This window comes from Salmo trutta, chromosome 12 (assembly GCF_901001165.1).
Source record: "Salmo trutta chromosome 12, fSalTru1.1, whole genome shotgun sequence".
Lineage (NCBI taxonomy): Eukaryota > Metazoa > Chordata > Actinopteri > Salmoniformes > Salmonidae > Salmo > Salmo trutta.
This window is the reverse complement of record NC_042968.1, coordinates 81,741,809-81,766,514: the sequence shown is the minus strand read 5'-3', so window position 1 is coordinate 81,766,514 and position 24,706 is coordinate 81,741,809. Positions and strand designations below refer to the sequence as shown.

At 42.5% G+C, this 24,706-nt stretch overlaps 1 protein-coding gene and 1 long non-coding RNA gene across 3 annotated transcripts; one reads left to right on the top strand and one right to left on the bottom strand.

The window, feature by feature from the left end:
- Positions 1-13,537: 13,537 nt before the first annotated feature.
- LOC115204405 (uncharacterized) lies at positions 13,538-17,046 on the top strand. The gene is made up of 2 exons (XR_003880362.1): positions 13,538-14,051; positions 16,751-17,046. It is a non-coding gene; the product is annotated as an uncharacterized LOC115204405 (long non-coding RNA).
- Positions 15,967-19,934, bottom strand: gtf3aa (general transcription factor IIIAa). Of its 2 annotated transcripts, none has more exons than XM_029769942.1 (9): positions 19,739-19,934; positions 19,100-19,200; positions 18,917-19,022; positions 18,702-18,793; positions 18,369-18,451; positions 18,184-18,267; positions 17,831-18,060; positions 17,581-17,631; positions 15,967-17,379 (listed from the first exon to the last, which is right to left on the bottom strand). In XM_029769942.1, the coding sequence occupies exons 1-9, from the start codon at positions 19,856-19,858 to the stop codon at positions 17,179-17,181; spliced, it is 1,068 nt and encodes a 355-aa protein (XP_029625802.1). In that variant the 5' UTR covers positions 19,859-19,934; the 3' UTR covers positions 15,967-17,178. The 2 variants fall into 2 exon arrangements, with proteins under 2 accessions (XP_029625802.1, XP_029625803.1); XM_029769943.1 differs by having other exon boundaries at positions 18,369-18,442.
- Positions 19,935-24,706: the final 4,772 nt, after the last annotated feature.

Sequence of the window (24,706 nt, the reverse complement as noted above, 5' to 3'; positions counted from 1 at the left end):
AGGGCAGTGAATTGGACTGGGAGCTGAATTGAGACTGTGTGGACAGAGAGTCCATGGGTGAGGTTGAGTATTGATGGACGCCCCTCCCAGTCTCTCCCAGCCTCCCCCTCCATTGTGGCTTGAGTGAGTGTATCCTCCTGCTCTGAGAGGTGGAATGCGTCTCCTCTCCTCCACGGCCGTGATGGATAGAGCCCTTGTCCTGCACTCCTTTGCCCCTCCCTCTGAATCCCTTCTTTCTCTCTTTTAGGCTTTGACTCTTTCATCCCATCCTTTTATTCTACACCAATAAAAGTCACCGATTCTTCATTGGCTGTTGTGTGGATCTGAGAGGCTCTGAGACTTTTCATCTGGAGTGTGTCATACATCATCACACAAATACACACGCATGCACATAAACCAACGCCAGCACAGAAATGTATAGAAACACACCACATTCACACACTAAGACAAAAAAATGAAGAAAAAAAACACAACAAAAAATGTATTGTATCCATAGTAGAAGTTTCTCTCCTGCTCTATTGACCCTCATTTACACTCCATTAACAACTCTATTGTCTGGTGTTGTGCTGTTCAGTGTGGTGTTGTGCTGTTCAGTGTGGTGTTGTTCTGTCCAGTCTGGTGTTGTGCTGTTCAGTGTGGTGTTGTGCTGTTCAGTGTGGTGTTGTGCTGTTCAGTCTGGTGTTGTGCTGTTCAGTCTGGTGTTGTTCTGTTCAGTCTGGTGTTGTGCTGTTCAGTGTGGTGTTGTGCTGTTCAGTGTGGTGTGGTGCTGTTCAGTCTGGTGTTGTGCTGTTCAGTCTGGTGTTGTGCTGTTCAGTCTGGTGTTGTGCTGTCCAGTCTGGTGTTGTGCTGTTCAGTGTGGTGTTGTGCTGTTCAGTCTGGTGTTGTGCTGTTCAGTCTGGTGTTGTGCTGTTCAGTCTGGTGTTGTTTTGTTCAGTCTGGTGTTGTGCTGTTCAGTGTGGTGTTGTGCTGTTCAGTGTGGTGTTGTGCTGTTCAGCCTGGTGTTGTGCTGTTCAGTCTGGTGTTGTGCTGTTCAGTCTGGTGTTGTTCTGTTCAGTCTGGTGTTGTGCTGTTCAGTGTGGTGTTGTGCTGTTCAGTGTGGTGTTGTGCTGTTCAGCCTGGTGTTGTGCTGTTCAGCCTGGTGTTGTTCTATTCAGTGTGGTGTTGTGCTGTTCAGTGTGGTGTTGTGCTGTTCAGTGGCAAGGGAGTGAGGCAGGCTTATATGCCCTTACTAGTGAGATATTCTTAAAAGCTCATATGTCTATGATAGTGTATTTGCTGGTCTGCTGCGAGGCTTGTTGAAAAGTTATGAGGGCTGTTTAAAAACTATTATTAGATAACATTACGCAATAAGCCACCAGCAGGAGTATGGCTTCATCCCTGAATCACCAATCAGCCCCTGAGTCACTGTGCCCAACCTCTATTGTCATGACTTCCGCCGAAGTCGGTCCCTCTCCTTGTTCGGGCGGCGTTCTGCGGTCGACGTCACCGGCCTTCTAGCCATCGCCGATCCCCTTTTCATTTTCCATTTGTTTTGTCTTTGTCTTACACACCTGGTTTCAATTCCCCAATTACTTGTTCATTATTTAACCCTCTGTTCCCCCATGTTTGTTTGTGAGTAATTGTTTATCTGTTCATGTATGACGTTAGGCTTGTTACGCTGGGTTATGTTAAACCCTTATTTGTATTTCGTGTTAGTTTGTGCCGTGTGCTTTTGGGTCGCCAAATAAAAGGCTCCGTTTTGCTACCAACTATCTGCTCTCCTGCGCCTGACTTCCTACAGCCCTTCACGCATACCATTACATCTACGGACCCTCTCTGAGATAACTTAGAAATTATATTATATACACTCTCAAATGACACACACATACACCAAGACAATAGAAAATGCATATATCAATCAATGTAATGAAGCACACAATTGAGCAAATGTTTGAGTATCTATCATAAAATATATTGTTATTTCACATATGAACTTGATATTAGGGTTTATCAATAGTACCAATGCGGAAAAGGCATCCCAAGGCTCATAGCTCATTGAAGATGTATGCTTCTGCATCATATGGCTGTTTGGTACAGTTTATCACGTAGACTGAGATCTTTCACCAACTCTAAAACTCTCACTCGTCACTTCAAAAAGACAAAACTACAGGAGCTTGTCACTTTGTGAACGAGTTAAGAGACAGGGTTAAAGTACAGTATAATACAATGGGATGTTGTCAATGTTTGAACATTTAGATATTTACAACTCAAATTACCTTGATTCAGTGATATGATGTCAGCATAAGTAGTGGGGTGATTGTAGAAAATATGGGAGGTAACCTGACTGGGACTGAAATCTGCATTATTTTACAAGACTGCTGGTGCCTTAGTAGTTCAATCCCATCTCAGCTGCATGGCTGTAACTGATGAAAGTAGACGGAAAATGAACTGAGGAAACTATTAATTTAAATCTGTGAATAAATGAATCTGTAAAATGTACCAATCTGATGTTTGTGTTCACTGTTCAGAAGTATGCGCTAGTGTATACAAGTCTTCAGTGTGTGTGTGTGTGTGTGTGTGTGTGTGTGTGAAAAAATGGGCAGAGGCAGTAAAAGATGAAAGAGAAAAGGGTCAGTAATGAATTTAAAGGAAACCGAACATTAATGGCACTAGCATTACTCATGTTCCATATAACAAATTATTGGAAATTTGTCAAGCACACCAAATTATCTCCTCGTGTCTGTCGGGAGCGCGGTGAAGTCCTCTCTGCCTGCCATGGCAAGACAATTTCAGCTCATTTGACTATTTATAACAATAGAACCACCCATTAAGACAAATTAATGTCATTATCAAATCTCTATGAAAATGACAACTACCAGCGTTTCGAGCAGCTTTAGAGGCTATTGACGATAATGAAATCCGCTGTACAGGTACTGAAAAGAAACACTCCAAGTAATTATTTTCTAGTAGCTTGTTTGTCTGTCGTCCGTTCGTTTGCTTTCAGCTCAATTATGTGACTCTGTGAGCGCGTGGAGGCGCGTAGGGCTCTGCGGCCCACAGAGCGAGGGGCCTAATTGGGCAATTACCGTCCCGTTTCAGGGCTTTTAGCTCCAGCAGAGTGGAGGAGACCAGGCCGCTCACAGCCAGGAGCACCCTACACACACAAAACTACACATTTACACTACTCACTCAAACACACACACCATACATTGTAGGCTTTACATTACCCACGTGTAAGAACACATGGTATACACACGTCACACATGTAATACACCAGGGGAGGCTCCTCAGAGGAGGAAGGGGAGTACCATCCTGCTCAGTGAATTTCATAAAAATAAACTTTTTAAAACATTGAAAAGTTATCCTTTTTAGTTAAAACTATACTAAATATATTCACGTCATGAACTACTTGATTAAAACACTGTTTAGCAATGAAGGTCTAAAGTAGCCTCACCAGCATTCTGTAGGGTAGCACCATGGTGTAGCCGGAGGACAGCTAGCTTCTGTTCTCCTCTTGGTACATTGACTTTAATACAAAACCTAGGAGGCTTTTGGTTCTCACCCCGTTCCATAGACTCACACAGTAGTTATGACAACTTCCGGAGGATATCCTCCAACCTATCAGAGCTCTTACAGCATGAACTGACATGTTGTCCACTCAACCGAAGGATCAGAAAATGAATCTAGTACTGAAAGCATAAGCAACAGCTAGCTAGCACTGCAGAGCATAAAATGTGGTGAGTAGTCGACTCAAAGACAGAGAAAGACAATAGTTGAACAGTTAAAAAAAAAAATGTATTCAAAAATGAAGGAGAAGCAAGAGAGAGAGAGAGAGAGAGAGAGAGAGAGAGAGAGAGAGAGAGAGAGAGAGAGAGAGAGAATATTTTTTGGACTTTCAGTTTCACTTACTTAGCTAGCAAATGCAGCTGTCTAGTTTAGTTACTCAAACACCCGGCTCAAACAGCGGGATGCTACTGTATGTTAGCTAAGTGGCTATGACTATCCAACACAACACTGGAACTCTTCCAAGCCAAGGTAAGCTTTTGACTTTATTAATTTATTGCCACCGGGGCTTGCCGGTGTAACTGCTTACTGAATATATACTGCATGATTGTAGTGGGTTTATTAACGCATTAGTTCTATTAGCTATGTTGACCAGGACGTTACTTTAGCTAATATGGGGACAACGATGTAGGCTGTGTGTAGCGGTTATGACACGGTTTGGCTTGGAAAGTTTTTTTTGCCTGGTCACATACAGCTGATGTGTTGTTCTTTGAAGTCAACAAACAAAGGAGAAAGGTGAGAGGAGGAGAGTGCATAGAGACGAGAAGGAATACAATATGGCTGCTATGAAAGTGATCTGTGTTTACGCATGATCAGGGGTGTATTCATTCCGCCGATTCTGTTGAAAAACGTTTCTTAAACAGAAGCAAACGAAACGGGGATAAAAATACCGGTATTTTTCCAATAGAAACTCTGGTTTGCAACTGTTGGATTAATGATTACACCCTAGATAAGCTAGATGCAGGCAAGAGTGTGCAAGGCGGTATTGAATGTGTCACTGTTTGTCCATGTGTCACCGTCATCTCAAATTTTTCTCTCGACCTGTGTGCACCTGTGTTGTAAACTTTCATTCATAGGCTATGTTGTAGCAACCTCATGATGGGTATATGGAAAATTTGAGTATCATGTAGTAGCATAAACCTATCGATGTTACATTGAACAGGGTGAATGGAATATGAATGACAGTCATCCAACATGCTGTAATAGAAATAAGGCCATGCTCATGAAAAAAAAATGCTCCTCCCTCATCCTAAACGCTCCATAAAATACTCCTCCCTCATCCTAAACGCTCCATAAAATGCTCCTCCCTCATCATATACACACAAAGTCACACATGGTATACACACAGTCACACATGGTATACACACAAAGTCACACATGGTATACACACAGTCACAGATGGTATACACACAAAGTCACACATGGTATACACACAGTCACAGATGGTATATACACTATGGAATAATAAATAAACTTGTATAAACACTACTTTGTATGCAAGGACTATATTTAAAAAATTATTGTTATCATCATTAAAATGTATTTAACCTTTATTTAACTAGGCAAGTCAGTTAAGAACAAATTCTTATTTACAATGACGGCCTACAATAAGATAATAAGATAATATATAATAAGATTTTATATTCAGAGACCATACATCCCTATAGAAATTCCAGCCAGGTCGACCGTGCTACAAGTCAGTATTCGACATCCATCCATGTCTGAGGATGTTGGGAGATGACGTGGAAACTGGCCACTAGGGGCAACAGTGAGCGCTGTTACCTTCAAGTAGGTTTCGACTTTGCTAGGGTGTTGTGGACAGGGATTGCGAATGGGCGAGCAAATTCGAATCCAGCGATGGAAAGTTCTTTTTGAGATTTTTGTTTTAAGCCTATCCCAAAACTTAACCCTTACCTTAACCATTCAGAGTTAATTCCTAAACTTAACCCTAACCTTAAAAAATAGGGAGTTAATGCCTGAACCTAACCATAAACACTTCTAAATTTGACATTTAAAACAATTACAAAATTTGATGGATGAAGGTTTAATTTTGATATCAGACTGTGAGAGCTTGTTGAGAAATTCTATATACACAATAATAATATGTGCGTACACACACACACACACACACAAACCCACACACAAGTATTGTGGGGGGAATATAATATAGTTGAGCATTGATATTGATTTATTTATATAGCCCTTCGTACATCAGCTGAAATCTCAAAGTGCTGTACAGAAACCCAGCCTAAAACCCCAAACAGCAAGCAATGCATGTGAAAGAAGCACGGTGGCTGGGAAAAACTCCCTAGGAAAAACTCCTGAGAAAGGCCAAAAACCTAGGAAGAAACCTAGAGAGGAACCAGGCTATGAGGGGTGGCCAGTCCTCTTCTGGCTGTGCCGGGTGGATATTATAACAGAACATGGTCAAGATGTTCAAATGTTCGTAAATGACCAGCATGGTCAAATAATAATAATCATAGTAATTGTCGAGGGTGCAACAAGCACGTCCGGTGAACAGGTCAGGGTTCCGTAGCCGCAGGCAGAACAGTTGAAACTGGAGCAGCAGCATGGCCAGGTGGACTGGGGACAGCAAGGAGTCATCATGCCAGGTAGTCCTGAGGCATGGTCCTAGGGCTCAGGTCCTCCGAGAGAAAGAAAGAAAGAGAGAAAGAGAGAATTAGAGAGAGCATATTTACATTCACACAGGACACCGGATAAGACAAGAGAATACTCCAGATGTAACAGACTGACCCTAGCCCCCCGACACATAAACTACTGCAGCATAAATACTGGAGGCTGAGACAGAAGGGATCAGAAGACACTGTGGCCCCATCCGATGATACCCCCGGACAGGGCCAAACAGGCAGGATATAACCCCACCCACTTTGCCAAAGCACAGCCCCCACACCACTAGAGGGATATCTACAACCACCAACTTACCGTCCGAAGACAAGGCCGAGTATAGCCCACAAAGATCTCCGCCACGGCACAACCCAAGGGGGGGGGCGCCAACCCAGACAGGAAGACCACGTCAGTGGCTCAACCTACTCAAGTGACGCACCCCTCCCATGGACGGCATGGAAGAACACCAGTAAGTCAGTGACTCAGCCCCTGTAAAAGGGTTAGAGGCAGAGAATCCCAGTGGGAAGAGGGGAACCGACAAGGCAGAGACAGCAAGGGCGGTTCGTTGCTCCAGCCTTTCCGTTCACCTTCACACTCCTGGGCCAGACTATACTTAATCATAGGACCTACTGAAGAGATAAGTCTTCAGTAAAGACTTAAAGGTTGAGACTGAGTCTGCGTCTCTCACATGGGTAGGCAGACCATTCCATAAAAATGGAGCTCTATAGGAGAAAGCCCTACCTCCAGCCGTTTGCTTAGAAATTCTAGGGACAATTAGGAGGCCTGCGTCTTGTGACCATAGCGTACGTGTAGGTATGTACGGCAGGACCAAATCGGAAAGATAGGTAGGAACAAGCCCATGTAATGCTTTGTAGGTTAGCAGTAAAACCTTGAAATCAGCCCTTGCCTTAACAGGAAGCCAGTGTAGGGAGGCTAGCACTGGAGTAATATGATCACATTTTTTGGTTCTAGTCAGGATTCTAGCAGCCGTATTTAGCATGATGAAACTGTCTCTAATGAGGACCGCCACAGGAAAGGAAGATCCAGAGTTACCTCTGCTACAGAGAATAAGTTAAGTAGAGTTACCAGCCTCAGACATTGCAGCCCAAATAAATGCTTCATAGACTTCAAATAACAGACACATCTCAACATTAACTGTTCAGAAGAGCCTGCGTGAATCAGGCCTTCATGGTCGAATTGCTGCAAAGAAACCACTACTAAAGGACACCAATAAGAAGAAGAGACTTGCTTGGGCCAAGAAACACGAGCAATGGGCATTAGACCGGTGGAAATCTGTCCTTTGGTCTGATGAGTCCAAATTTTGGATTTTTGGTTCCAACCGCCGTGTCTTTGTGAGACGCAGAGTTGGTGAATGGATGATCTCTGCATGTGTGGTTCACACCGTGAAGCATGTAGGAAGAAGTGTGATGGTGTGGGGGTGCTTTGCTGGTGACACTGTCTGTGATTTATTTAGAATTCAAAGCACACTTAACCAGCATGGCCACCAGAGCATTCTGCAACGATACGCGATCCCATCTGGTTTGCACTTAGTGGGACTATAATTTGTTTTTCAACAGGACAATGACCCAACACACCTCCAGGATGTGTAAGGGCTATTTGACCAAGAAGCAGAGTGATGGAGTGCTGCGTCAGATGACCTGGCCTCCACAATCACCCGACCACAACCCAATTGAGATGGCTTGGGATGAGTTGGACAGCAGGGTGAAGGAAAAGCAGCCAACAAGCGCTCAGCATATGTGGGAACTCCTTCATGATTGTTGTAAAAGCATTCCAAGTGGAGTTGGTTGAGAGAATGCCAAGAGTGTGCAAAGCTGTCATCAAGGCAAAGTGTGGCTACTTTGAAGAATTTAAAAACTAAAATATATTTTTATTTGTTTAACACTTTTTTCGTTACTACATGATTCCATGTGTTATTTCATAGTTTTGATGTCTTCACTATTATTCTACAATGTAGAAAATATAAAAAATAAAGAAGAACCCTTGAATGAGTAGGTGTGTCCAAACTTTTGACTGGTTCTGTATGTGTGTGCCATTGATGTGTAAGTCTGTCAAATATGAACGTGTGGGATTATAAACGAGTGAAAACAGGTGGTACAGAACATTATGCTCACCTTCATATCTCTCGCTTCCTCCTTCCCTCCCTCCCTCTCCTACTCTAATTTTCACATTATCCCTGTAGCGTTCTCCCCCTCATTCTAACATTATGTCTGTCCCTCTCTGGATCATGTAGCTTGTGTTAATTAAACCCTCTTTCAGATCATTCCCTTGTTCAAGTGGATTCAGTGCAGCACCCATTAGGCAGCAAGCTCTGTTTTCTGCATTTCCAAATGTAGCTCAACATTTATTAAAGTGAAATTTATCCAGTAATTGCCTGCCTCGGCATACCCTGTGAGTGACTCCCTTTTCCCGGACCACCTGCCCAAAGACACCTCCAACTATTTCCCAGCATGCTACAGGGTAATTATACCTTTCACACCCTGTACACTAAGAGCCTGGTAATTGCGTTAACATCATGATGATCATTATGTAAAAATAACTACTAATGAAGCATTAGCCTTTATTTTATTTGAATTAAAAACACCTAGAAAACACACCGAAGTGAGAGTGCACAGAGACAATGTCAGGAGAATATTTTTTTCTGAAAAAAACAGCCTGGAGGTTTTTAACAGTCCAGGAGTTTTGCTGAGACAAATTTCAACCTCTAACTAGTGGTATGGATATTTAAAGTTGATAAACTGTAATGCAAATGCAAATTCATATCTTGTTACATTTTGTTGTGGTGCGGTGGTGCTAAATAAAATGACAATTTGAGTAACTATAAAGGTAAAAATAACTATTGTGGTTAGTGACAATAATAGTTTCTGAAATTGGTTCATTTTATGGCTCATAAATTCACATCTGGACACATGTTTTGTCAGTTTTCTACAAAACATTGAGGTATATGATGATTTGTAACATTTCCCAAGACAATTTGTCTCAACCACAATTGTTTGAAGCTTATTTATATTTACTTAAGAAGTGACTGTTTAATTTGTAATAGATTGCTCAAGTAGATCACAATGCATAACCATCTGAACATGTTGAGTATGGTGTAAATCATCATATACGTTAAATCATAGTACATGAGGACAGTTTGTCTGAATTTATTGTGTTACATGAATACATAGGACAGGTTGGTACAAGATTAAAATACTTGTACCAAGTTTGAACATTACGCAAATAACGTAAATAATTTCTGAACTTAAATTCCATCTCTGATATATCCTAAGTTTCTTGTGTAATTAAACTACCTGTATAAATTAACAGTACATAGAGTAGAACGTAATTTGAAACAGAATTTGGACAAAATGTAGAATACACAATATTCCTATTACTGTCATTATTATTTTTGAAGTAGCCTACAAGTGGGTTGTCTAAATTACAAGCGTAGCCTAATAACAGCTATGTAAACTAACTGTTTTTTGGAGTTTCCTTTCAATACAATATATATATTTTACATTTTTATTTTCACTTTATTTTCACAGGGAGTCATGCTGAGAGCACGGTCTCTTTTTCAGATGAGCCCTGTATACACATCAATAATAAATTAGTTAGTGTTTGTTCTGTACCTGCAGATACAGTACATAGCTTACATGTAGCATAGCAGCACAGAAGAACAAGAGTGACTACGGCATAATATCAATTATTTTCTAAATCATTAGCCTACATCATTACTTAGAATAACAATTTTACACTAATAATAGACTATAGATTTTATACTGAAATGTATACTTAAAAATAAATATTAAGACATTGTTGACCTGTTTCACGTGGCTTCAAACCTTCTCAACTTCTGATCACTAAACATACAATAAAATAACTGATTATGGAATTGATAGACGCAAGTGAGAATAGTCTAGTTCTAAAACTAGACTAATCCGTTGAATGATGGATTATTAGGGCGACAAAGGGAATAATTCGATTGAAAACGTGAATATAAAATGCCAATCAATAAGGACATAACAATCATTACCATTTACTGTAGCCTAAGCTATAGACCTACAAATGGTTTTGCAATGTATTAATTAATTGAGGAATTAATTGCAAGAGAGAGGTGGGGGGGTTATGCTACGTTTCATTTGATCAGCAACTCATTCAGTTGCTAGACAGCACCACAGCCTGGCTGCATCTCTGTATATTTCCAGAAACATGGTTGAAGGTTTGTCCTTGGGAAAACCAGCCTCACCCATAGAAGCCCAATGGGATGAAGACCAAAAGAAAGATGTAAAAGAAACATTGTGTTGAATTGTTACAGTCTCTTTTGAGAGGATACAGAAAAGTTCCCTTGTGGTAACTTACCTTTTTGTTGGGGTGTCGCCGCAACGCAGGGTGCCAGAATTTGTGCGCTAATTAGGAAATGAGGAAGCTCGCGTTCTCCACCATGAATGCTCTTTCGGGGAGCGCATCTTTCTTTCCAGTCAGTCAACCGTGTACAATCATCCACCTGCTACTCGCAAACGACGCACTTTTTTTTTGTTCAGATTCCCCTTTAAAGAATTATATTTAAATAGGCCTCTCTTTAACATTGGCAGTTAGTACCCCCACGTTTCTCTACATTTTGACCATTGCCCAGCTTGCTGAATGGTTGAGCTCAATCATTATGTTGTTTAGCTGCCCAGACACCACAGCACTGCAAACAGCCTATATGCAATTGGCCTCCTATTATGTTCCTCATCATAAAATGCGTATAGGCGCCTACTAAGTTCCACAATGTTACCAGACTTAGAGGTCTATACAAATGCACAGTTTGGTTTGTAGAAAGGATATACAACTTGAGATTGAGGCCTCAAATTATCATTGTGAACCAGCGCATGCAAACCGAGAAGTGTTTAAGTTTGATTTTTCCTCCAGATACATGCCTTCAAGACAAGAACTCATAACTATACAAAAAGTGCAATGTAGCTTATTTCCAACAACCCTTGCCCTACAGGCTACACACTCGCCCCCCACCCCCACAAGTAACACAGCATTGACTGACAGAGACATTTCTCTCTATGTCAGAGGTCTCTTTTTTAACTTTGAGTCTTTTTTTGTGTTTTCTGTAACAAATGAAGCCCCAAAGCTTTCTCAAGCGCTGCCTCTATTCTCCTCTCTCACGACCCACCAACGAGCACTCGCTTTCTTATCCTCAAACCAGGCTATAACATAGCAACCGCCTCCCCTGCAACCTCTGACCTATGCTTTTTTTTGCATTTCCTGCAGCTAAAACATTGAGAAGCAGCCTAAGTGAAGGGGGTGCACCTGTGGCTGGGCAGGTGACACTGCGTGCGCCTTCAAGAGACGGGTCTCCAAGACGTTGCTCCGCTCTCTGACATTGAGGTTAAAGCCATTGAAGAAAGCGAAGATTAGACTCTCTTTGTACCAGGCAGCGTTAAACAAATTAATCTATTGCTGCTCATCTGACTGTAAAATCTCTCGATTTACTATTTCTATAGACCAAGGCCTGGGCAGGGGATAACCCCACACCGCAGAGCCCACTGAACATCTCAAAAACTTGGTTGACAATGAGTCTATCACTGCAGACTTCAAGTATGTGTCAGAAATTACAATCCAGATCATTACCCAGTGGAATTTTAAGGAAGAAAATATAGGCTAATTTAGCAAATAGGCTGACAATGTTTGCAAACATCCAAAGCAATATAAACAAAAACATGACCGCCTCCTCCTTTCAAAGTGCTCTCCTCTGAGAGCTATAGAAAAGCACCTTTGTTTATCAGTCAGCTTTTTTCCCTCACTAAGCTCTAGCAGAGTACATTAAACACATAAAAGGGGCTCTTTAAATAAAGGCCCCACTGAACATATCAAGTTCCTATGACTAAATAAATCAAGAACACATGGAGAAAAAAAGTAAGGATATAAAATAGAGAGTAGGTTATTGATAAAAATGAGCATATAACATCAAATTGGCTAAATATAAAGGCTAAAATGTAGTGCTTATGAAAGAAAGTGCAAAACAAAGACTGGCAGAGTAGGGTATTGACGGGTCAAACTGTGTCAACCCGAGTTACGTTCAGATGAGCGAGCGAAAGCTGACCCGTGCGCGCACTACGCTTGCACTGGTCTGTTTTAAAGACCCCGCTTTTATTTCAGTTCCTTTATGTCATTATATCTTCGATTGTCTGCCAAATGAATGGAATTTATTTAAAATATATGCCATGTCAATGAGATTTGTTCTTTCGTTTGAAAGACCAATTGCCTTCAAATGACTAGGCCTATTCAAAATCAAACTTAGATGTGGAATCACAAGGTTTGCTTAGAATACCATTTGATAACTATTAGTCTAGCCCATGATCAGGCTAATATAAACAGCAGCTGTAACCTAGTCTATAGTACCGCAGTGCCAGTGGCCTATCCATTATTAATTATAGCCCAAGTTTAGCTATCAACATAATAAGAAAGTGACTGCAACGACGTCTAAAGAAAACTACAAAATGAATACAGAAAGATCATCATTCATTCTGCGACAATGTCATCATGCTGCGCCAAAAACCGTTAAGGAGACAGGACCCCATTTTCATTCAGTATGGAAAAGAAGCCTCTCGTAAAGCAATGCGAAAACGTATTTTAAATAATATACAATATAAAATCGACTTAAAAAAAACGTATTTGTTCCTGCTGTTCGATCTGGAAGCTGATAGAGCGAAGGCACGAGACAATGTATTCGTACAGGGTGCTAATTCTTCTTGTCAAACGTTGTTAGCTAGCTGTAGCTAGCCGACTTCCATGTTTGTCAAATAGGAGAGTTGTCGATGGACGTTCACATGCATTTTCTGGCTTGTAAACATATCTTCTAGACAGCTTATTTCTTGTGGCAATATGCCTAGTAACCTGTTCACGTTTGTAAACCACTCTCTCTGTGTTCTGCCCAGAATGTCTAGTGCTTGTCTGAGGTGGTCTCTGCCATGCACCTAGAGGGGTCTGTGGTGGTACTCCCAGCTCCTGGGTCTGGGCTCCTATCATACAATGGAAATGTGTAACTGCACCGTTGTCTTGGATGGTCTCCACTGTCCACCACAGTGGATGAAACTGGAGAAGGGCAGGTGCCTAACAAGAAGAAGCAGGATCCCCGAGCCCGTGCCATTGGCAGTCTTGGCCGGAAGATCCACCAGCGCCACCTGCCGGTGAATAGTGAGACTGGCGAGAACATGGTTACAATGCATCGAGTTGATGTCCTCAGACTGATGGACGAGAATGGGCTAAAACTGGTGCCTCAACGAAAACAAAAGATCCACCCGTCTAATGACTGGCAAACATATCCACGAGGAGCAACTCAAACTCGGTGAGAAACAGAAAGCCAAGACAGGTGTGTAATATTTAGCATATACAACCAGTTTTACACCAGACACATGTACATCTACCTTGCACACAGTGGTTGTATCCGAATTCTCTAAAATGCCTTTTCTCCTATAAGAGGGATATACTACAAAGCAGGTTCAATGAGTTAGTAAGCTATGTTCTGAAATAACTTTATTTTTTGGAAAGGTAAGCTTGAAATGGGCATGGCCTCTGACCCAACAACCAAAAGAAAATAGAGTTTAGATTTCTTAATGAACCCCAAAAATCCAGTTACTTCTGGTTGTTTATCGAAGTTAGCTGGCTAACTCATTGAACCTGCTTTGTAGTATACCCCTCTGATCTAAAATAAGAACAAAAACTACTACCCATACCGAGGCCCTGTGCAGGTAAAGGAGCTCACCTTTTCCTCTGACATTGGTAACCATGATCTTCTAACCAAGCTGCGGCAGGTCCAGAATTGGCTGGATAAAAAGCACCGTGTCAGAATCACTCTGAGAACAGGATGCATGGAACATGTACAGCCACTGGTGAGATATCTATCTGGGATTGGTTTACCTTTACCTGTCTGATGCACATCATCTAAACCACTTATCGTATACAGATGCTATTCACCATTCTGTTGTTTCAAAGACGCTGTAGAGATGATTGAATTGTATGCATAACGACTACTACCATCTTCATGTACGTCATCTCCCTAACAAGCTCATGGAACTAGAGAACAGCTTTCCATTAGTATTGCAACCAGTAAACCTCCCATTTCAGACCAAAATGTGTCAACCTGGACAAACTAAATACCTCTTCACTATTCTGTAGTTGAAACCAGCAAAATAGTTAGTTGGTTTTAATTTAATCTCTTTTTATTGCAAAAATATACATTCAATTCTGTATATGTACAACAACTTTCCTTTGGCAGAACAAAGAGACTCGTTAGCAACAAACTAGGCTCAGACGTGCATAAATAAATAAAAATGTATTCTTGTGGACAGAAAAAGGAGTGTGCCCTATTGTCTGTACAAGGACTCCATGTTGACTTTCCTGAGATGTGCAAATGCGGAATAAGCCAAATGTTAATGTTGTATTTCTATATGGAACGCTGTTTGGGTCTTCGCGTGTCAAAAAAGATACTTGACATGTCAAATAAGCTTGTTGACCAATCAGGACCTGAATATGACTGCACGTCACATAATAATTTAACACGTTCATTAATTTTGTATGTAGTTATTACACATCCATTACACTCTCACTTGTATTTCATATGTCACAACGGTTCATCGATACCTATGCTATGATGCTGGTAAAATTGTCTCGCGCACCTACAGTGCTGGTCATAAAAAAAGCTAGCTAGCTGATGACGCAAACAATGTTCTTCCCCAGAAACATAGCAAAACGACATGTTTCAGTAGCTATAGCTAGCTAACTATATAGCTAGGTGTCATCATCTAAAATAACCGTAATTTATAAAACCGTTCTTATTTGATTAATGGTGGTCGAGACCCATCTGTGAAACTAGCCACAACAAGGATTAGCCACAATAGTGGACTTTGCGGTTTGCCTTTAAAATTAAAGTATGTTATTGACAGTGACGCAAATGAATACAACTTGTAGAATTATGCCATAATTGAATAGATCATTATACAGAGGTTGGAATGTTATATAAAATCAACAAAATACAATAATTTGTTAATTGGACAAATCTGTTGAGATCACACTGGATGTACTAGACTTAAGAATTGCATTGGGGGCATACTTATTTCACTGTACAGCCTTACCTATGGATTAATGGTATGGGGTATCAGTCTACTCAGTGACACCCAGAGAACATTTGCATTGTAGCTCTTATTGCGAGACAACTGAATTGAGCCACATTTATTGTCTACCTAATATGTGTACTGAACATTATTCCCTAGGAAAAAAACAATACTGCATGGATGTTTTTTCCCCCACTGTAGCTCAGTTGGTAGAGCATGGCGCGTGCAACGCCAGGGTTGTGGGTTTGATTCCCACGGGGGGGGGGGCAAGTATGTAAAAATGTAATAAAAAAAATGTATGCACTCGACTGTAAGTCGCTCTGGATAAGAGCGTCTGCTAAATGACTAAAATGTAAAAAATGTAATGTAGTCTGATAACTCTTTAGGACGTTGGGAAAAATATATATTTGGTATGGAGTAGACTGATACCTAATTTCATTGATCCCCAATCCTTAGGTAAAGCTCTACAGTGCAATATGAATTTCAATACACACAATAGGCTGACTGGGGAGGTGATTTCACACAGTCACACGATAAGAGCTACAACGCTAATATTTGCATAAACTCTTCACAGTTGTGTTCTGTGGGTGTCACCGATGAGACTGATATCCCATTTCATTGCTTCACATTCCAACCCTGTTTAGCATGATCTAGTCTAAATATTGCATGATTCCACCAATTATAACCTTCTGCGTCACTTTCAAATAGGTACTTTTATTTTGAAGGCAAACCGCATATTCCATTATTGTGCCTAATCCTATTGTGGCCAGCTTCACAAGACATACCCCGGTCCGTTTGAGCCTCACTAGCCAGATGAAGCTAGCTGGCTTCTTATAACGTTAGCTTTGGGCAACAGGGTTAATTAAGTAGTTGGCTTGCTATTTATTTTCATGAACTGAAGTTCAGTTACAATACGCCTATTGAAACTGAACTTCAGTTCATGAAAATAAATAGCTAGCTAGCTAACTACTTAACCCTGTTGCCCAAAGCTAACGTTATAAGAAGCCAGCTAGCTTCATCTGGCTAGTGAGGCTCAAAGTTGTGCGTGTAACAATTGGATACCTAAGCTAATACTTACAAGGATTCCTAAATCATTGTTAAGAATAATGAAAATGACTGCAGTTTCTACTGGTCATTGTTTTCAGGCTGGTTGTATTGGTGCTAGCTAGCTACCCCAGAAGTAGCGGTCGAACAAATAATGCCTTATTACCAACGCGGTACTGTAAACGCTTCGTTCGTGGCCGGCGTGTGCTTGTTTGCGGACTCTTTTTGTACAGCTTTGACAGTGCTACTGATAGTATTGGTGGCGCTTGGCTTGTACGTGCAAATTCAGCACACAACATTCAATAATAGAATTTAGTTATTTGACTGTCAAATTAAAATCTTATTTAACGAGTCAAATAGTGTTATTTGACATGCATCTTTTTTGACACGCAAAGACCCAAACGCATTCCATACTTTTATGGTTTTGACTGCAGGACACAACCCTGGAGATAGTGCAACAGAGGTGCTGGGAATTCTTTCCAAACCCAAAGTCATCCAATATGGCAGAACTGCCATGTGCATCCTATGTCCACCTTCTGGGAAGGAAGTCAAAGAAATGAACAGTTGGCGCAGCACCATCCTGATACCAGTTCACAGCCCACCATGCCCAACACATCACCTACAGCTCTCCCCACAGACCTCACAGCACTTAACTTAATACAATCAAACTGAACAGTTGTGCGTGTAAACTCATGAGCTTAAGTACAAATTAAAAATCTACCACAGTGAACTAAACTAGCAAGGCAATATCATGTTTTTATGAGGGGGGGGTGGGGTTGTCTGGAGTAATTTTTATCCAATTGGCACTGAAAGTAATACTGCCATATGGCAAAATCTGGTCGGGTGGTCACGGTTTGATTTCTTAACCAGAGTTGCAAAAGACCTTGTCCTGAAGAAGGGATACCAGTGTAATAGGCTCTGATCCAACAGTGTTCGTTTGCTCCGACTGACCCCTTACAATGGATTCTGATTGCAAAGCTGCATGGGGCTTTGGATGACTGTTATTCTTGGGCTTGTAACCACTCAGTCTGGAAACCAGGGATCGCTTGGGTCGGGGTTTCTTCTGCAAACATGAAAAATGGATTGTTAGCTAATACAGGGCTGAAACACTAACAGTTACAAATCAATAAACAATAATATGTATTAACCATTTTCATAGGATGTGAGGAACAGCACAAAATGTAAGGTGTAAGTACTGGCTACAAGAAGTGTGTGTTCAAATAAAATGAACGTATTCAAGCATACATGGCATGCCTATTCTAACCTGTTTCTTCCTTTCTGGATCGTGGACAACACCGTGGCGTTGTAAGCTTTGCTGCGAAAGACAGAGTTTTCTATTACAGGGAACATAGGTCCATATATCCATGTTATCACTGACATTTTCACTGTTACGAAAATTTGTGAGGACAACTCTCCCATACAAATGCACCTTCAGATACAGAAGCTGATTTTGACTAATAAGAGTGAGGTGAATCTGGTAGCAACACAACAAGACTCTGGTCAGGTATCCATACCTTCATGGCAAAGGTCTTTCCACAGCCTTCATGGGGGCAGGTGTAAGGCCGTAGCTCCTCATGGAAAGAGCCGATGTGGCTTTGCAGGTTGAATGGCGTGGTGAAGGACCTCTGGCACCCCTCCCTGGGACAGATAAACACCTGGCGCTCCTCTGCGTGGACACGCTGGTGCTGCTTCAGGAACCAGGTGTCGCGGAACACCTTGTTGCACTCATTACACTGAAAAAGGGCTGGAGGCACAAACAATCACCTTGCAGCAACCTTCATTGACCTCTGAGACATTGTTGTAATTGTTTTTGTACACATACTATTCTGAAAGCAATGTGTCAATCATAAGGTGTCAGACAGCATACCTCTGTGTACGTCTCTCCTATGGTTAGTATACTCAGTCCAGGTCTTTCCGATGAAAGAACAGCCATCTTTTTCACAGGGGTAGCCTGTGAGAGAGAAAAACAACAACATTTTAGCAGTTAGTCTCCTACAGGGCTCAGTGTCACTCCCAGACAATCCAGCTGCAAGATCAGGAGATAAATCTTACCTCTGTGCACCTTCTCGTGAAGCCGTAGTTTATTGGGGAAAGTGAATTGTTTCTCGCAGCCCTCAAAGGTACAGCTATAAAGCCAGTGAGCGAGAAAGACAAAGGCAGATTAGTATAACAAGCTTGCACTGACCACTAAGAAGTGTTGTTCTCTAGACCAAAGCTAGGAGTGCTAGGCATGTATTGTACAGGGTTACAATCTCCTGGATATACAGTTCACAGGGCTCAAATCTTTCATATTTAAAATTAATTTACATTCACTCCAGGACATCTGTTTTCAACCAACAACATGGGGTAATGCCATTAGCATAACAAACAGCTTAATTTACTCACTGAAAGGGAGGTAGTTTGGTGTGCTGCTGGCACTCATGTGACTTGAGCTGATTGTTCTTCCTGAACACTTTCCCACATCCCTCAAAGCTACACTGTAAACATGGATGAGTAAAACAATTATGGCAGCAATGCAAATTACACACCTGTTAGCCAAGTACTGCATTTCATAATACCTTGGCTGACTAAAACCAATAAATGTTGTCAGATTAACTCACCACATATTCATACAGTTTCTCCTCATCATGGTTGTGTTTGCGATTAACATGTTTCTTCAAATTGTAATTTGTGGTGAAGGCCTCCGTGCATCCATCTACTGTACATCTGTCAACAAACAGAACAACACTTGTTGCCAATTTGTCTGGAATGTCCGCACTAGCTGGCTAAATAAGAAATACTACCTAAAGGGTCTCTCTCCACTGTGGCTCAACTGGTGCCGAGCTAGGTGGTACTTGTCGCAGAATGCCTTGTCACAGCCGTCATGTTCACACACAAATGGTTTCTGCAGAATACAGAAAAAAATTGAAGCATTTGTAGAGGGAAAAAATCGTGCTGTGGTGGTGGAATTAAATGCACAACGTGGGATATTTCCTCTGTTCAATTAATACCCATTGATTCTTGAAGAACAAGAAAACATAGGCAACCACTTTTGTACTAAACTTGGTTTAGTCTAACTGTCTCATCTGAGCTAGAAAAAAACGTATTACTCTGGTGTTTGTTTTATATCGTAATTGAAGTCTGTATAACGTTTCACAACGTCGATCTCAGAGACAGACTGTGCTGTGAATGCAAGGACTGGCAATCAGTTTGAGACTGGCTTAATTCCCCCAGCAACTTTATCAAACCACGTAGCGGGGCTGCAGTTGTGCTGAAGCACGAACTCAGGCTTTAACTTCCCAGCATTACGTCAAAACCTATTTTGGCAGCGGAATCGCCTAACTACAGACCAAATACGGAATACAAAATTCACTTGCCGGTGTCCATGGCATGTCTCAAAATGTTGCTAGCTAGCGGTTAGCTGACCAGTTAGCTGTACTCACCAGCCCTGTGTGCTTGCAAATATGAGCATCTAGTTTCCATGCTTTGTTGTACGATGCATGACAGTCAGAGAATGAACATATAAAACTTTTGCGCGGTACTTGCTGACTTAATTCCATCATAATAATACAAGGCGAGGACTACAATGTGGCGTTGACCCACACACGTGCGGAATTGACAGGAAGAAGACCTTACGTCGCTACCATGTTGGCTCTAAAGAGGGTGGCTGTAAAATTAAGATAACTAAATACCATTCCAGTCACCAATCGCGTCAGTAAAGTGTATATTTTTGTAAAAAATTATTATACTACGTCAAAATGGACACGTTGTTTCTGTGTTTTGTCGACACATTTGGGTATTTTTCTTTCGACGTTTAAAATAGGCTGACCCAACATGCCATTGCACTCGTTTTGGCAGACGGAGTGCCCCGTTTCCGGCATTCTCGGTGCCTGTGGAGACGGGAATCCTATGCGGAGTGAGCTGCTCAGTATTGAACGCAAGTAAAAAATCAAAACAAATTGTTGAGACAATAATGTATATTGTTTCTCAAAAAATGTATTGTTATATTAAGCAGTATTGAGACCAATTATGTAAACATATTTTATGTTTTTGTGTATATCATTGGTCTAAGTGTAGGAAGTAGATTAGAGACACCCCAGTGAGCACCCTCTGACACCGACGTCCATAGATGTTGAAAAGACGTTCAGTCCACCCGCCCTGGCTTTAATTTCAAGTCCACAGATGTCTTTATCCGGTCCGGACCGGCCTTGATTTCAAGAAGATAGCTAGCTAGCTAACTAGCGACCAGCTATCAACTATCAGTCAGCTAACCACTGCTAGCGGTCATCAGCTAACCTTTAGCTCTGAAAGCTCTCGCCAGTTCATACAACGCGTTTCAAACCAGAGCATACTGGACCTATTTTTCTCTCCATAGCCCCGGATTCCTACCGCAAACTCTGAACCTTTTCATCTGGATCATCGCAGCTACCTAACCGCAATCCGGGTTGACTACTCCTGGCTAACGTTTCCGTCCCGGAGCAAGCACCAACTAGCCTGGAGCTAGCCCGTGCTAGACCCATCTCCCGGCTAGGGCTCCTGGGCTACTCCTGAAGCCCACTCCTCGGCTACAATATCCGGACCCCTTCTACTGCCGGTACGGGGCACGGAACCCCGCCGATCCTTCAGACTGGAATACCGACATAATCTGCCCGAGGATCCCAACAGGCCCCTCAGGCGCGATGTCCCCTGAAGGCCCATTCTGCTAACCGCGGCCTGCTAGCTATCTAGACCATATTGGACTGTTAGCTGATCCATCGGCCAGTTTCTTGGACCACTATACTAGCTATCTAGACCATATTGGACTGTTAGCTGATCCATCGGCCAGTTTCTTGGACCACTATACCCATTTTGCCAATTGGACTTGGACCCCTCTGCTACTTGGAACCCTACTAATTCCACGACTGGTCTATCGACCTCACCGCACGAGGAGGCATAAACAAACTTTTCCCCCATCGCGACGTCCCTCTAAGGCCCTTATGCTAGCTTGCTAGCTCTGGCCTGCTAACTGTCTGAATCGCCGTGTCCCCAGCCAGCCCAACCACTCTGGACCCATACGATCACTTGGCTACGCATGCCTCTCCCTAATATCAATATGCCTTGTCCATTACTGTCCTGGTTAGTGATTACTGTCTTATTTCACTGTAGAGCCTCTAGCCCTGCTCAATATGGCTTAACCAACCATGTTGTTCGACCTCCCACATATGCGATGACATCGCCTGGTTTAAACGTCTCTAGAGACTATATCGCTCTCATCATTACTCAATGCCTAGGTTTACCTCCAATGTACTCTCTTCCTACCATACCTTTGCCTGTACATGGACCTGCAGTGCCTAGCTCCACTCCTACTCCCCAGGTGCTCTCATTTGTTGACTTCTGTAACCGTAAAAGCCTTGGTTTCATGCATGTTAACATTAGAAGCCTACTCCCTAAGTTTGCTTTATTCACTGCTTTAGCACATTCTGCCAACCCGGATGTCTTAGCCGTGTCTGAATCCTGGCTTAGGAAAACCACCAAAAACCCTGAAATTTCCATTCCTAACTATAACATTTTCCACCAAGATAGAACTGCCAAAGTGTTGCAATCTACTGCAGAGACAGCCTGCAGAGTTCTATCTTACTATCCAGGTCTGTACCAAAACAATTTGAGCTTCTACTTCTAAAAATTCACCTTTCCAGAAATAAGTCTTTCACCGTTGCCGCTTGCTATAGAACACCCTCTGCCCCCAGCTGTGCCCTGGACACCATATGTGAATTGATTGCCCCCCATCTATCTTCTGAGCTCGTGCTGCTAGGTGACCTAAACTGGGACATGCTTAACACCCCGGCCATCCTACAATCTAAGCTTGATGCACTCAATTTCACACAAATTATCAATGAACCTACCAGATACAACCCCAAATCCGTAAACACGGGCACCCTCATAGATATCATCCTAACTAACTCACCCTCCAAATACACCTCTGCTGTTTTAAACCAAGATCTCAGCGATCACTGCCTCATTGCCTGCATCCGTAATGGTTCTGCGGTCAAACGACCACCCCTCATCACTGTCAAACGCTCCCTAAAACACTTCAGCGAACAGGCCTTTCTAATCGACCTGGCTGGGGTATCCTGGAATGACATTGACCTCATCCCGTCAATAGAGGATGCCTGGTTATTCTTTAAAAGTGCCTTCCTCACCATCTTAAATAAGCGTGCTCCATTCCAAAAAAATTGAACCAGGAATAGATATAGCCCTTGGTTCACTCCAGACCTGTCTGCCCTTGACCAGCACAAAAACATCCTGTGGTGTTCTGCATTAGCATCGAATAGCCCCCGTGATATGCAACTTTTCAGGGAAGTTAGGAACCAATATACACAGGCAGTTAGGAAAGCTAAGGCTAGCTTTTTCAAATAGAAATTTGCATCCTGTAGTACAAACTCAAAAAAGTTCTGGGACAGTGTAAAGTCCATGGAGAATAAGAGCACCTCCTCCCAGCTGCCCACTGCACTGAGGCTAGGAAACACTGTCACTACCGATAAATCCACAATAATTGAGAATTTCAATAAGCATTTTTCTACGGCTGGCCATGCTTTCCACCTGGCTACCCCTACCCCGAGCAACAGCCCTGCGCTCCCCACAGCAACTCGCCCAAACCTACCCCACTTGTCCTTCACCCAAATCCAGATAGCTGGCTGGACCCCTACAAATCAGCCGGGCTAGACAATCTGCACCTTCTCTTTCTAAAATTATCTGCCGAAATTGTTGCAACCCCTATTACTAGCCTGTTCAACCTCTCTTTCGTATTGTCTGAGATTCCCATCGATTGGAAAGCTGCCGCGGTCATCCCCCTCTTCAAAGGGGGAGACACTCTAGACCCAAACTGCTACAGACCTATATCTATTCTACCCTGCCATTCTAAGGTCTTTGAAAGCCAAGTTAACAAACAGATTACCGACCATTTCGAATCTCACCGTACCTTCTCTGCTATGCAATCTGGTTTCAGAGCTGGTCATGGGTGCACCCCAGCCACGCTCAAGGTCCTAAACGATATCATAACCACCATCGATAAGAGACAATACTGTGCAGCCATATTCATCGACCTGGCTAAGGCTTTCGACTCTGTCAATCACAACATTCTGATTGGCAGACTCAACAGCCTTGGTTTCTCAGATGATTGCCTCGCTTGGTTCACCAACTACTTCTCCGATAGAGTTCAGTATGTCAAATTGGAGGGCCTGTTGTCCGGACCTCTGGCAGTCTCTATAGGGGTGCCACAGGGTTCAATTCTCAGGCCGACTCTCTTCTCTGTATACATCAATGATGTCGTTCTCGCTGCTGGTGATTCTTTGATCCACCTCTATGCAGACGACACCATTCTGTATACTTCTGGCCCCACTTTGGACACTGTGTTAACTAACCTCCAGATGAGCTTCAATGCCATACAACTCTCCTTCCGTGGCCTCCAACGGCTCTTAAATGCAAGTAAAACTAAATGCATGCTCTTCAACCGATCGCTGCCTGCATCTGCCCGCCCGTCCAGCATCACTACTCTGGATGGTTCTGACTTAGAATATGTGGACAACTACAAATACCTAGGTGTCTGGTTAGACTGTAAACTCTCCTTCCAGACTCACATTAAACATCTCCAATCCAAAATTAAATCTAGAATCGGCTTCCTATTTCGCAACAAAGCATCCTTCACTCATGCTGCCAAACATACCCTCGTAAAATTGACCATCCTACTGATCCTCGACTTCGGCGATGTCATTTACAAAATAGCCTCCAACACTCTACTCAACAAATTGGATGAAGTCTATCACAGTGCCATCCGTTTTGTCACCAAAGCCCCATATACTACCCACCACTGCGACCTGTATGCTCTCGTTGGCGGGCCCTCGCTTCATACTCGTCGCCAAACCCACTGGTTCCAGGTCATCTACAAGTCTCTGCTAGGTAAAGCCCCGCCTTATCTCAGCTCACTGGTCGCCATAGCAGCACCCACCCGTAGCACGCGCTCCAGCAGGTATATCTCACTGGTCACCCCCAAAGCCAATTCTTCTTTTGGCCGCCTCTCCTTTCAGTTCTCTGCTGCCAATGACTGGAACGAACTGCAAAAATCTCTGAAGCTGGAGATTCTTACCTCCCTCACTAGCTTTAAGCACCAGCTGTCAGAGCAGCTCACAGATCACTGCACCTGTACGTAGCTCATCTGTAAATAGCCCATCCAATCTACCACATCCCCATACTGTATTTATTCATTAATTCATCTTGCTCCTTTGCACCCCTATATCTCTACTTGCACATTCATCTTCTGCACATCCTACCATTATAGTGTTTAATTGCTATATTGTAATTACTTCACCATAATGGCCTATTTATTGCCTTACCTCTCTTATCCTACCTCATTTGCATATGCTGTATATAGATTT

Bases quoted from the DNA above. Each gene is read 5' to 3' on its own strand.
- gtf3aa (XM_029769942.1), bottom strand. From the start codon at position 19,858: ATGATGGAATTAAGTCAGCAAGTACCGCGCAAAAGTTTTATATGTTCA. The intron at 18,452-18,701 runs GTGAGTAAATTA...TCTCGCTCACTG, and splicing joins ACCAAACTACCTCCCTTTCA to GCTTTATAGCTGTACCTTTG. The intron at 18,061-18,183 runs GTATGCTGTCTG...TTGTGCCTCCAG, and splicing joins TAGGAGAGACGTACACAGAG to CCCTTTTTCAGTGTAATGAG.